Raw genomic sequence first — 15,034 nt, 5'->3', positions numbered from 1 at the left:
AACGTTTTGTACCCAGAGAAGGATGAGCTGATTCCTATCTGTGGTGCTAAGTAGGCCAGGAGGAGGAGTGAAAGAAATTTCTTGTCATGGTTTTACGACTGAACTTTTAGCATGTGTCTAAAGGATGTTAAGCTGGTTACAGGGAGTCCAAAGCAGCCAGGTAGGAATAATCAGCCCCTTTAAAAAGAAATCAGCGTGGTAGAGGATTCGAGATAAGGACATCACCGGCTCTTCCACCCAGTTAGGTGACATGAGTGTGGGTTTGAACCTTTTGCTGGTTTGAGGGTGGGGAACACTGAAACAGGCTTTCACCAGACCCTTTATTTTACCGTGTGCTTCACTCCTACTGTCAGAGGTACCTGGTGCCTCCAATTTCTCAGCTCTTTGGGATTCTACACTATGGATTGGCTGGGAGTTGGCTCTCCCCACTTTTTTTTAAGTCTGATACATCATTTAACTCCTCTGTCTGCTTGCCAGTTTCCAAGATTTTATAGTGCTCCTCTTCTTTTCTCCATGAGCGTGTAGGATTATGCTTTAAAAAAATTCCTGATGACTTCTTAGATGCAACACCAAATTCACAGTACATAAAAGAAAAATTTTAAAGTTGAGTTTTATAAATTTTAATAAATTTTATTAAAATTAAAAACTTCTGCTCTATAAAAGGCACTGTTTATTAGGATTCTCCAGAGAAACAGAACAATAGAAAAGATGGATGGATGGATAGATAGAAATACAATAGATTAATTTTAGGAATGGGCTCATGCAATTATAGAGTCCAAGAAGTCCCATGATCTGCTGTCTGCAAAGTTGGCGAAACAGGAAAGTCAGCGGTGTAATTCAGTCTGAGTTCAAAGACCCATGGATCAGGAGTGTCAGTGTAGGAGGATAAGAGAAGATGGATGTCTCAACTCAAGCGAATAGCAAATTTGCTCTTCTTCCAACTTTTTGTTCTATTCATGCCCTCAGTGGACTGCATGGTGCCCACCCAAGTTGGTGAGGGCCACTCTTACTGGTTCAAATGCTAGTGCCTCCCGGAAACACCCACAGATACACCCAGAAATAATGTTTTAACAGTGATCTGGTCATTCTTTAGTTAAGGATGACACATAAAATTAACCATCATAAACCATTAGACTCGCAGGGGTCCTCAAACTTTTTAAAGTGGGGGCCAGATCACGGTCCCTCAGAGAGCTGGAGGGCCGGACTATATGAACTACTAATTCCTACTGTAACACCTCGGCTGCGCTCACTGCCCAAAAAACTTGGCTGGCCGGATCAGACTCCTCTGCGGGCTGCATGTGGCCCGCGGGCCCGTAGTTTGAAGACGCCTGCATTAGAGAATGAAAAGAAGCCACAGAATGGGAGAAAAACCTTTGTAAAATGCAGATCAGATAGAGGACTGGTACCCAAATAGACAAAAAATTCTTAAAGCTCAACAATAAGAAGCCAACCCAATTTAAAAAGTGGGCAACAGATTTGAACAGACATCTTACCAGAAGAGAAAGAAATACATGTGGCAAATTAGCATATGAAAAGTGCTCAACATTATATGTCATTAGAGAATTGCAAATCAAAACAATGAGATACCACTACACACCTATTAAGATGGCTAAAATCAGGGCTACGGTAACTCTTTTTAATCCTCACCTGAGGATATATTTCCACTGATTTAGAGAGAGAGAGAGAGAGAGAGAGAGGGAGGGAGGGAGGGAGGGAGAGAAATATCTCAATGGAGAGAAATATTGATCAGTTGCCTTCCTATGTAACCCAACTGGGGATTAAACCTACAACCCAGATAAATGCCCTGACCAGGAATTGAACCCTCAACTTTTTGGTCTATAGGATGAGGATGCTCCAACCAACTGAGCCACCCATCCAGGTCTAGAGCAACAGGAACTCTTTATTTGTTGCTGGTGGAAATGTCAAATGATCCAGCTACTTTGGAAGACACCTTGGCTGGTTCTCACAAAGCAAAACAGGGTCTTACCATATGTGATCCAGCAGTCATGCTTCTTGGATGATTTACTAGATGGCTATCTCCACTGGGAAGGCATGTGAGTGGGTGAGTAGATAGGTGCAGGTAGATGTGTTTATAACCTGTGTCACTGCCATCTTTGGAGTGTCTTTTTTTAGATAAGAACTTCATAGTAGCCTTCATAGTCCTTAATAGAAGCACTTTTTATAACCTGTAATTAATTGTGTGTTAGTTGTTTAATTTTCTGCCTTCCCCATTAGATTAGAGACCCAGTGAGGAAAGAGACTATTTTTTTTCATCTCTGTATCACCAATAGCAATGTCTACCACAGTTTCTGGTATATAGAGTAGGTGCTCAATAAATATGTTTAAGAAAGATAGACTAACCAGTGTTTAAATGAGAGTGAATATATGCCGTATTAAATTTAAATATTTGCCAAATGAGAGAAATACAAGCTTCAAGGCAGAAATGCCAGTTTAGTCCTGCCGGTATTGCTCAGTGGTTGAGCGTTGACCTATGAACCAGGAGGTAACGTTTCGATTTCCTGTAAGGGCTTAATTCCCAGTAGGGGGTATGCAGGAGGCAGCTGATCGATGTTTCTAACTCTCTATCTCTCTCCCTTCCTCTCTGTAAAAAATCAATAAAATATATTTTAAAAATAAATAAATAAAATTAAAATAGATTCCCAATAATGTGTGTTAAACCCTGGCAAGTTTGATGACTTCTGATCTAGCTCACTTTTTCGTTTTCTTTTTCCACACAGATTGATAGAGCTACATTCTCCCGATAGCAGGAACACGTTGATCCTACGCTGCAAGGATACAGCCACTGCACACTCCTGGTTCGTAGCTATCCACACCAACATTATGGCTCTCCTCCCACAGGTGTTGGCTGAACTCAACGCCATGCTTGGTGCAACCAGTACAGCAGGAGGCAGCAAGGAGGTCAAGCATATTGCCTGGCTGGCAGAACAGGTAGGCTGGGCGACAGGGCAGGGGTGCCATTCACAGCCAGAATGGTTACCCTATTTCATATTGATCATGCAGTCATACATATAAAAAGCAAGCAAACAAGTCACTAATTGTAAAATCTTGTCTAAGAAGACAACTTTTAGGGTTGGGAAATAATACTAAGAAGAAAAGTTTCAGCCATTTTAAAAATAGTACCACTGATTGCACAGTGAACACTCTTGGCTTTGACTCTGTGCTAGAGCAATGTCTGTTCTTTTCCTCTGCATTGAAAGGACTGTTCATCCTTTTAAATGTATTCATAAAGTCAGTACTTTATATTGTATTAAAGGATAGGAATGATCCAGAATAAATCTTCAAAAATATACTTTATCATGAACTATAGTGGCATCTAATTGGAGAACTGCAGGGCTAGTGGTAATTAAAATAATAATAATAATAAATTAAAAATAGTACCACTGAACTAATTCAAAGTCCTGTTTCTAAAATACTCTTGATTTTTACTTTTCTGAGATAGTTGTTTGGGTTACCCAAATTAAATATCACTCTCAGAATAAGGTGTAGAAGATTGGATACCATTTCTCAGAAGTATGATGAGCTTATGTATCTCATAAAGGTTGGACTTGCTACATGCCAAAGCCTTTTCTGATCTAAGATTGTTTATGAGTGGGAAATTGTCAAGATAATTTCAGGTCATGTAACCTGCTTAATGTAGGTAAGCATTTCTTCTGGCAAGAGGTGCATCTCCTGAAAAGCTTGCATGTAAATGAAACCGTTCCAGTCATTTTTGGCAAATAAATTAAAAAAGGGTCATTGAACTTTAAATGATTTCTTCGTAATTTATCCTTTTTGTTATTTCATGTTGTTATAAATTGAGTTAGCTTAAAAAAGGGAAAACCTATAATATAGATATTTGGTAACTGATAAATAATCTGTTCTATGCAAAGAGACTTCTGTCCTAATTCCATTCTTATGATAACTGATTTTTACATGACTGATAGTTGACCTTTTAGTTGGTTATACTCTTAAAAGGGAATTTTTTTATTTATTATCTATTGAATCAGTATTTTAAGCATTTGAGTATAGGTTAGAAAAGCCAAGACAGCCAAAAAAAAACTTTGTTCTCACAGTTCCTACTTGGTCCCTGATAATTCCCCAAATGTGTAAAGACTCAAAGTAGTATTAGTGAAATCGTTTATTTAGTGTTTGCTTTGTGTTTTATATTATAAGAAATAAAGAAAACAGAAGTACATTACTTGTCAAAAAGATTTATAAGATGAAGAGATTTAGGGAATGAGTAATAACAATTAGCATTTTTTCATCTTTAATGCTATTCAATTCTATTTATTCTAAAATAGAATTTGCAGGAGGGTCTTATTTGGCCAGAGTATGTGCAGGCATATGGATATATGGGTGTTGAAACAAGCAAATAAAAACCCTAACATTAGTGTCCCTTTTTTCCCCAGCCATAACCTCAATAGTGGAGCCCCCAGGCTACTTGCACTGATACCACAACTGAAAACACAGGCTATATAGAGCAGGCAGCATTTGACTCCAGTAAAAGCAAACAGTATCTTTATAAGTTAAGGCAAATAGGCAAACAGAATGACTTAAATTGAAGCTTTCTTATTCTCCAATGGTAACTAGAACAGGGAAAAGATATTCTCCAAAATCTAAGGACTCCAGAGAGCTAAAGAATAAACTATTTTAATTGAATAAAAAGTTTTCTATCTTGAAATTGAATATTCTATTGACATTAGCAGTTTTCCTTTAGAGCCTAAAATATCTTCCTTGGGAAGAAATACATTTCATTTAGGTTTTCCAAATCCATATACTCTGATCTAGCTTTCAAAATCTCCTTCTTACAATTTAGGAGATCATTAATTTTTTAAAAATCAGGTTATCATTTTAACCCTTTGGGAAGATAGATGTTGCATTATTTTCCCTCTTGAAATATTATCCATAACAATTTCAGAGACAGACTTAGTAGTGAACATAAACTAGAAATCCCTTTGGGGTACCTGTGACCCAAAAATGTAAGAATCTAGAGAACCTTTTTAGAGATGGCATTCTCCCTCCAGACATTACAGTAACCTCTGGACTAATACAGAGTCCTAGAAAATTTGGGTTCACTGATAAGACAAGTATAATTATTTCTACAATAATTTTTTAAAAAAATATATTTTATTGTTTTTGTACAGAGAGGAAGGGAGAGAGATAGAGAGGTAGAAACATCGATGAGAGAGAGTCATCGATCAGCTGCCTCTTGCACACCCCCCACTGGGGATATGCCCGCAACCAAGGTACATGCCCTTGACCGGAATCGAACCCGGGTCCCTTCAGTCCCCAAGCCGACGCTCTATCCATTGAGCCAAACCGGTTTCGGCTATTTCTACAATAATTTGCTTGAATTCTGAAAGTCAGATCACGTACTTTTGTGCTTTCAGCACACAATAGAACAAGGGTCACTTCCCTGGGTGGAATTCATTTCCCACTCCTGGAATCAGCTGGGGGCTCTAGCTAGGAGAAAGAGTCTGAGTGGTAGTTGTTGTAACAGAACAGAACCACTTAGGCCATTTTCAGATTATAAATGTATTCTTAAGGTGCTCTAACAATCCAGATTATCTCCCGAGTCATTTACGAGGAGGAAATGAAAAGGGGCTCTGAGACACCTCTTTAAGAGACAAAAAAAAATTCATCAATTTGAATTCTCCTTGAAGCCATATGTCACTGTGATGATTGTGAGCTGAAGAACTGGTGTTAAGCCGAAACCGGTTTGGCTCAGTGGATAGAGCTTCGGCCTGCGGACTGAAAGGTCCCGGGTTCGATTCCAGTCAAGGGCATGTACCTTGGTTGCGGGCACATCCCCAAGTGGGGGGTGTGCAAGAGGCAGCTGATCGATGATTCTCTCTCATCGATGTTTCTAACTCTATCCCTCTCTCTTCCTCTCTGTAAAAAGTCAATAAAATATATATTAAAAAAGAATTGGTGTTAAAATACACTGAAAATATAAATGATCAGAGTACACTGCATAAAATATAGGGATTGTATTGTTTTGGACATTTTTACATTCAGTTATTTATATGTGTGTGTATTGGGTTGTAATGTAAAATATTTCTTTTTTGATATTTAAATTGGGTTTTTAAATTCTTTGTTATTTAAAATATATTTCTTACAAAAATATTTGAAAAATACTGATGTTTAGAAAATAAGGATGGAGAAACAAATGGAGACTCGAGACCTGCTATGTCAGACCACCACTGAATGGACTTTTATAATTACATATCGTTATAGTTAGCTCTGCTTTCTGGATTTCACCATTGTAACAGGCAAAACTAGATGGTGGAAGACAACAGTGGAGACCTGTTCTCATGGCTGTGACTGAGAAGGATTTGCTGCTTTATGACTGCATGCCATGGACAAGGGATGCTTGGGCATCACCATGTCACAGCTACCCTCTTGTTGCCACAAGGTAAGTCAAAAGACACGAAAGGAGAGTATCTGTCCTACTCTAAATCTTCTAAAGAATTTTAAAGTGAAGTCTGTTATATAAGGTGCTTAAAATAGGATTTAAGTAGCTGACATAGTTGATTTAGACAAAAACTTCTTTCACAACTTTATTGATTATTTTGCTTTTCCTAGCTCAGAATAAATGGTTTCTGTCATTAGTGTTTTTGTGTGCATTTTTTAAGTTGTTGAAGCAGCTTTCTAACTACTCCCTTCAAGACTTGCTTAGTCATGAATATAAATAAATAGTGTGTGTGTTTTTTCCTTTACTTTATTGACTGTGACTACAAAACCACTGAAATTGTGGCAGCCTCTTGACCGAGTGATGAAATCATTTAAACCGGAATGTGGTACTGTGGATAAACCACACAACTCAACCAAAATATTCTCCAATTTCTCTTCCTGGTAAAAGAGCATATAACTTTGATTCCATCAAATAAACATTGACTTGACCTGAAGCAACAGGATGTTTCTAGCATGCTAGGAGTGGGGAGTTGCAAGCACAAAGAACAGAGAAATGTAGATTTGGGTGCCAATATGTCTTAAGAGAGCACTGGAAACTAGTTACCTCGTGTTAAATTAGAAGACATGTGTACATTCAGTTTTATTGGAGCTTTAAAAAGAACCAGGTTTTGATGTAACTCAAAGTACACATTAAAAAGGAGCGCCACCGAAAAGCATTTGGTACTCAAAAAGGCTAAATGTTGAAACCATCTGGTATGTCCCACAGGGAACAGTGGGGAGCAGTCCTGCTTTGAGCAAACAAAGATTCATGCGAGGAAGAGTATTCCTTACCTTACAGGAAGACTTTCATGTTATACAGGACTTCTTGCATCTTGCCTCGCTCCTTTACATATATCATTTTTAAAAATAAAAATATAATTTTTACATAGCTTTTCAGGGGTGGCTCTGTGATTCAGAGCTGGAACACCTAGGTCACAGAATAGAGACAAGGGATTTACAGAGCCTCAGAATGAGAGAGGTGAGCCCTCATTAAGTCCTTCAGGATGTGAGGGTCCTGCATGAAGAAGGACTCTAACCATCATTTTTCTCTTTTTGTTTTGTTTCTTAATCCCCACTAAATTATAACCTTAAGGTTAAGAACTGTGACTTAGTCATCTCAGCACTTCTTATGCTTTGCATATAATAGGCCTTCAATAAATCTCAGTTGAGTTAAATTCTGTTACTTAAGTTATCGTTTCTCTGTCATGGTTATTTTGGAAGCATGACAGAAATCCTATGAAAGCATGTAGACATATCTCAGTAGTTATAAGTGCAACGATTAGACTTATATTTTCTAAAGAGTTAAGCTTATGAATATGTAGAGATTGCTTAAGTTTAAATTTCGTGATAAAAGCTTATTCTTTAGTTATGATTATAAAATCCAAGGAGAGTAGTTTTATCCTTAGACATTTCCTTAATTTGTGGCACTGTGACATTCCATAGATGAGCCTTTGTTTAATACTAGAAATTACAATCCCATGAACAAAAAGTTTCTGGCCATAGGCTAGACTAGTCCTAGACTACAGAAACACTTTGGTACTAAGGAAGGAAATGGGGTGTTTGTGTTTGTACTATCAGTGTGGTATTAATTTGCAGCTAAAGAAAAGTTAGAAATAAATTTAAGAGTTAAAATTATAAGAGGAGTAGATCTTCATGACCTTGGCTTGGGGAGAGCTTTCTTAGATATTACACCAAAGGTGTAAGCAACAAAAAATAAATCAATGGGACTTCATCAAAATTTAAAAATTTTGTGCTTCAAATGTCACCATCAATAAAGTGGAAAAAACAAAGTGAAAAGACAACCCACTGGGTGAAAGAAAATATTTGCAAAATATATATCTAATCAGGATCTTGTATCTGGAAAATATAAAGAACTCTTACAGCTCAATAATAAAAAGATAAATTACCCAATTAAAAAATGGGAAAAGGATATGAATAGACAAAATATACAAATATCGGGTCTAGTAATAATTAATGTCGTTTTTCAACATTCGTTTAAAATAGGGGTGTCGAACTCAATCAGAGAAGGGGCCAAAATCTAAAATCCAGCCTAAATCGCGGGCCGAATGGTTTACTGAACAGTCATAAACTGTCATTGTGATGGAAACGCAGCGGAGTGCAGTGATGACAGCGCGGTGTGGGCCACATTGCAAGGCCTGGCGGGACGGATTTGGCCCGCGGGCCTTGTGTTTGACACATGTGGTTTAAAATCTTGCTTGGCGTTGACTTGTATTGACATAACTGTCAAACACGTGGTATCTACAGAACGTGTGAAGTGCAATTAACAAGATTTGCTTGAAAAAGTTTGTGTTTGGTTTGGTTTTTGTTGCAAAACTAGGGCTAAGAAGATGGCAGATGAAGAGCATATTCGGCACTGCATGCTTTACGAGTTTCAATTAGGAAGAAAAGCAAGTGAGGCTGCAAAAAACATCTGTAGTGCTCTTGGTCAAGATGCAGTTAGCGCCAGAAAATGCCAGCGTTGGTTTGAGAAATTTCGCGAGGGAAATTTTTCGTTAGATGACAAGAGTGGTCGAGGCCGTGTGTCCAATTTTGATCAAGAAGCTCTTCAAGCTCTTTTGGTGCAAAATCCTCAAATTACCCAAAAGAGCTTGCGACAACTTTAAATTGTTCACAAAAAACCATTTCCAATCAATTGCGTGCACTTGGCAAAGTCCAAAAGTTTGGAAAATGGGTTCCTCATGAGTCGACCGACAACAACCGTAATCAAAGAGTCACAATTTGCAGTTCGCTCCTCTCTCGTCAAAACCGTTAGCCGTTTTTAGAGCAAATTGTTACTGGAGATGAAGAATGGGTGCTGTATGTTAATTTGAAAAGGCGGCCTCAATGGTTGGACAAAAATGAGGCTCCACAGCCCACGCCAAAACCTGACTTGCATGCGAAAAAAGTGATGTTGTGTGTTTGGTGGAATTTTAAAGGAATTCTTCATTATGAACTTTTACCATCTAACCAAACCATTACAAGTGCAGTGTATAGTGCCCAATTGGAAAGGTTAGCCCAAGCTTTAAGAGAAAAAGAACCCGCGCTGATTAATCGGAAGGGCGAAATTCTTCACCACGATAACGCACGACCGCATACTGCAAGAATCACTGCTGAAAAACTGCGCCAGTTGGAATGGGAAGTTCTCCCTCAACCTGCATATTCTCCTGATATTGCCCCTTCCGATTACCATTTGTTTCGTTCTTTGCAAAACTTTCTTCTTGGAAAAAAATTTAATAATGAAGAATGCCTCAAAAATGCATTGACCGAATTTTTTGCATCGAAATCACAAGAATTTTACAACAGAGGGATTAAAATGTCTCCTGAGCGTTGGGCACAAGTAGTAGAAAACAACGGCAACTATATTGTTGATTAAATTTTGTTGTATTGTTTAAATAAATTCGATTTTAAAAAGTATTAGAAAACGACATTAATTATTACTAGACCTAATAGCTAATAAGCACATAACAAGATGCTCAACATAATTAGCCATCAGGGAAATGCAAATCGAAACCACAGTGAGGTAGATACCTCTTCCTACCCAGTAGGATGCCTATAATTAAAAAGACAGATAATAACAAGTATAGACTTGGGTGTAAGAAAATGAAACCGTCATACACTGGCTGCTGGAAATGTACAACGGTACAGTCCATGTGGAAAACAGTCTGGAAGTTCCTCAAAAGGGTAAACATAGAGTCACCTTATGCAGCAATTCCACTCTTATGTTGTATACTCAAGAGAAACGAAAACTTATTCCACCCACAAAATTATACATGAATGTTTATAACAGCATTATTCATAAAACCCAAGCAGTGGAAATACCAAGTTCATTCAAATAATGAATGAATGAATGAATGAATGAACAAAATATGATATATCCATACAGTAAAATATTGTTTGGCAGTAAAAAAGAATATGGCACTGACCGGTTTGGCTCAGTGAATAAAGCGTTGGCTGAGGACAAGGGTCCCGTGTTCGATTCTGGTCAAGGGCATGTACCTTGATTGTGGGCACATTCCCAGTGGGGGGTGTACAGGAGGCAGCTGATCAATATTTCTGACTCTATCTCTCTCCCTTCCTCTCTGTAAAAAGTCAATTTATATATATATATATATATATATATATATATATATATATATATATATATATCTTTAAAAGGAATATGATTTTAATAAATTCTGCAATATGGATGAACCTTGAAAACATTATGCTAAGTGGAAAGGAGCTAGATACAAAAAATAACATAGTATTTGATTCCATTTGTAAAAAAATGTCCAGAATAGGCAGGTGTATAGAGATGGAACAATTAGTCATTGCCAGGAATATAGGATGGGGAGTGGGAGAAACAATAAGGATAGGATGTCTTTTGGAAGTAATGAAAATGTGCTAAAATGCAATGTGGTGGTGATTATATAACTCTGAATATACTAAAATGTATTGAACTATATACTTTAAATGAGTAAAGTATATGGCATGTGAATTATATTTCAACAAAGGTGTTATAATGTTAAAAAACAATACCATTTAATGGAAGGAACTAAGGCCGCTCCTTAATAAACGAGTTTGAATCCCTATTTTGCCACTTTTAGTAGGTAATTGGGAGCATGTAACTTAATCTCTCTGTGCTATAGATTTTTCATTTGTTAATGAAACTAATGAGATAGGGTGGGTGTGAGTATTAAATGAGTTTATACTTGTAAAATGGCTATAGTGATACTTAACACATTGTTAGCTGTTTTAATTATAATAATAATTTATTATTAAATGAAAATATGTCCAAGAAGAATTCTACATAAAAAGTATAATTGGTTTAAATTTGGCCATTGTTAAAAGAGGAGTTTAGTTCTACAACAGCTTTTACAAGTAGTGAAAATTTCATATTAAATGTGATGAATCCAAATGTATTATTTGGATCAACCTAGACATGCAAATTGAAATTGTCCATTAATTAAATGGGTGGGGCCTGTAGCTCCCTGAACATGTTTCATACTAAGTTTAATTAATGTAACAGCAGGGATTCTTAACTCCTTGTTCAGGAAGTGCCAGTGGATTAGGAACAAAGATGACAAGCAAATGAGAAGTTTAGTTTTTCCGTGTGGCCACGTCCACCAGATGGAATTGGTTTAAGTCACTACATGATGTAATTAAGTGGGATTTAATCATCCTGTCTCCCAGAGTGGGTAGAGTATGGCCACTGAGAGAGAGGCCCAAGGATGGAACCAGACCAGGAGGTTTACCACAAAGAAAAGCAAGGCCAGAAAGTGGTGTGCTTATGTCTTTTTAGTGTGGGGGAAAGAGAGGGTTTGGGATTTATATGAGTAACTAGAGTCCCAATGCATGAAAATTCGTGCAAGAGTAGGCCTTCCTTCCCCTGGCTGCTGGCACCGGCTTCTCTCTGGCGCTGGGACCCGGGTCCTGGGTTCCCTCCTCCAGCTGCCAGCAGGCACCTGGAACCCGGCTGGCTGCCCTCCAGCCCCAGCTTCGTTAGGAAGGAGGTTCGGAATGACATCCAGAAGATGTCCTGTCTAATTAGCATATTACCCTTTTATTATTAAATATGAGAAAGGGCTGAATGTTCACTTTTCTCTGATTCTATCTCTAATACTTGGGAACATGTTCTTATGAATGGATGAGACAAAAAATAAAAAAGATAGCATAAACAAATAGGGGGGGGGGGAATTAAGGACCTTGATTAGCCACAAAAGTAGATGGTCAAAAATCAAAGAACATTGTCAGGGCAGTGTTATCATGAGTTATCATTTATATTGGCTTGTACCCCTACAGATTCTTGGAAAGCAAGGCTTCGTGTGTGTGTGTGTGTGTGTGTGTGTGTACTTATATAGCTGATATTTCAGGCTGGTAAAGAATTCAGTAAAACATTAAAGTGGTAAATGAAGAGGATATTTGTTTTATTTATTTATTTGTTTGTTTGTTTGTTTATTTTATACATCTCGTGAGATTAAAGCCAATTACATGACAGAGGTAGAACAACAAATTGGTTTTAAAGGTGCTGTGGATTTTGTAGGATATGCATTTTGTCATCTTTTTTTAATAAGCTCTCTTTGACTGGAGGAGAAAAATATCCAAAGAAAGTGTGACTGCTTTACAGTGTGGAAAGGGAGTGGCAGTGTGCTTGTAGCACTTACAGGGCAAGAGCTGCTAAAACGCTTTTGCGTGAGCTCATCTGGCCTCCCCACTTAAGGGAGCCTTTTGGCCGCGTGCGCTAACCAACTGCTCACAGCAAGACTCCAGCAGCTGGTTTGCATTAGATTCCCTCTGCCAAATATTTCATAACTAGATCTGTAGGAAACATTTTCCTAGACTTCATTTTTTTTTAATGTCTGACTTGGGATTAACCACCAAACTGAATATGGTAGACCGCACCCTGTCACTTTCCCTGTGCTCTGCCTTACTGGGATGATATGTGGAGCAATTTGGAAACTTATTTAACTCCTGCTGAAATAGCTAATGTTTAAGTGGCATGTTGGTTCTCTGGGAATCAACTCAATGAGGCGGTTCTCATAGCCAACTTTCCTGGACCTCTGGGGATCCCTTCTTCATGGGATCTGAAGATGAGTTCAAAGCTATAGCCCTAGTCGGCTTGACTCAGTGGATGGAGTGTCATCCTGAGGACTGAGGAGTCCCAGGTTCGATTTCGGCTGGGGTACATGCCTGGGTTGCAGGCTTGGTCCCCGGTTGGGGGGCATGCAGGATATAGCCCATCAGTGATTCTCTCACAACATTGATGTTTCTATCTCTCTCTGAAATCAATAAAGAAATATATATATATTTAAAACAATTACTAAGAAATAGTTGCTTTTTTTCATTGTTGACATTTGCACTGGGAGTTGGTAAAATAGCTGGTGCCTTAGCATGAATCAAGAAAGTTGGCACCAAACTGTATGACTTGGAGGGTGTGGGAGGATGCCGATTTAACCTCAAAATGTGGTTGTTGGAGCAGTAAAAATTATTCATTTTATTCACACTTAAACCTTGAGTGTTCATCTTTTTAACATTGTGAAGTATGGTGGTTTTCTCAAAAGAAAAGCACATGTGTATTTGAGTTGTGAGTTTACCTGTGTTTTTCATGGAATATCATTTTTTTAAAGTATATTTTATTGATTTTTTTACAAAGAGGAAGGGAAAAGGATAGAGAGTTAGAACTATCGATGAGAGAGAAACATTGATCAGCTGCACACCTCCTACTGGGGATGTGCCCACAACCAAGGTACATGCCCTTGACTGGAATCAAACCTGGGACCTTTCAGTCTGCAGGCCGATGCTCTATCCACTGAGCCAAACCAGTTAGGGCAGAACATCATTTTTTTAATTGAAATAACAACTGGCTGACAAACTATGGTAAGTCAAACTTGGGTATTCGTCAGACATTTTTCTCTAAAATGACCAAAATGATTTTGTCACTTAAGAAAAACACAGATAGTATTTGTTGTCAAGTATAAAATTATAGCTTTCAAACAAAAATTAGAATTCTGAAAAACTGGTGTCTGTCCCTGTGAGTTGACAGCTTTCCAGTACCTAAAGAATTTTCTGATGAGATCAGTAGTGGTGTTAGCAAATGTGACTTTTTGATATTATATAACCAGATGGTTTAAACATTTGGAAAATCTGCATAGCTCAGTGAAAAATTATTTTCCAAGTGACCAATGAATGATGCTACAAAATCATTCAAGCATGTAAAAAGTTCCATTTAAAATGCAAAGGAAGAGTGGGTTTTTAATGTAACATGATATTAACTTTATTGATAAGGTTTCAGATCCTACATTGCAGCAGGCTCAATCCCCAGTGTGGGGCATGCAGGAGGCAGCTAATCAATAATTCTCTATTTTCATTGATGTTTCTACCTCTCTCCCTCCCCCTTCTTCTGCAAAACAAATACAAATATATTTTAAATTTTTTTTTTTAAACCCTAGCTGGTTTCGGTCAATGGATAGAGCCTTCGGACGGAAGGGTCTGGGTTTGATTCTGGTCAAAAGCACATGACCGGGTGGCAGGCTCGATCCCAGTAGAGGGTGTGCAGGAGGCAGCCAATCAGTGATTCTCTCTCATCATTAATGTTTCTCTCTCTCTCTCTCTCTCTCTTTCTCCCCCATCCCCCCTTCTTCTCTGAAAACAATAAAATTTTTTTTTTTTTTTAAAGAAAGCACTTGAGTTTTGGTTCAGTGGAGAGGATATCCACAAATATCTCAAAAGGCTATTAAAATACTTCCTTTTCTAACTCATACTGTATAAATATAATGGATGCAAACAAAAGCACTTTAATTTCTAATTATCAATAAAAATAACAAATATAAACAAAAGCATTTTAGAGTACTCAGTAGTGTTTAAGAGTATAGAAGGGTACTCAGACAAAAATGTTGGCAAGCCACTAGTTTAGTGCTTCTCAACTGTAGCTACACACTTAAACCATCTGGAACATTTTTAATAAAATAAAGTTTCCTGGGCCACACCCTAGACCAGTTAAGTCTGAATTGTTGAGGATGTGAGCCAGGCATCATCATTTTTAAAAGCTGTGTACCAGGTGATTCTAGTGTACAGCCAGGGTTGAGAACTATAGTAATTAACT

The 15,034-nt window shown here is 37.9% G+C and overlaps 1 protein-coding gene and 1 non-coding gene across 3 annotated transcripts in view; both read left to right on the top strand.

Moving 5' to 3' along the window:
• SNTB2 (syntrophin beta 2) overlaps positions 1-15,034 on the top strand; it is a 68,613-nt gene that overhangs the window by 39,483 nt on the left and 14,096 nt on the right. Inside the window, exons 3-4 of one of the 2 annotated variants that reach the window (XM_036441389.2) lie at positions 2,739-2,949; positions 6,273-6,415. In XM_036441389.2, coding sequence (XP_036297282.1) covers positions 2,739-2,949; positions 6,273-6,415 — 354 coding nt within the window. The remainder of the gene's footprint in view (positions 1-2,738; positions 2,950-6,272; positions 6,416-15,034) is intronic. The other variant, XM_036441390.2, reaches the window with a different exon arrangement.
• On the top strand, positions 3,148-3,261 carry LOC118721038. The gene has a single exon (XR_004988610.1). It is a non-coding gene; the product is annotated as a small nucleolar RNA SNORA22 (small nucleolar RNA).

Source organism: Pipistrellus kuhlii, unplaced genomic scaffold (assembly GCF_014108245.1).
Source record: "Pipistrellus kuhlii isolate mPipKuh1 unplaced genomic scaffold, mPipKuh1.p scaffold_m20_p_17, whole genome shotgun sequence".
Classification (NCBI taxonomy): Eukaryota; Metazoa; Chordata; class Mammalia; order Chiroptera; family Vespertilionidae; genus Pipistrellus; species Pipistrellus kuhlii.
The sequence above is the reverse complement of the archived record's forward strand: the minus strand, read 5'-3'. Positions and strand labels throughout refer to the sequence as shown.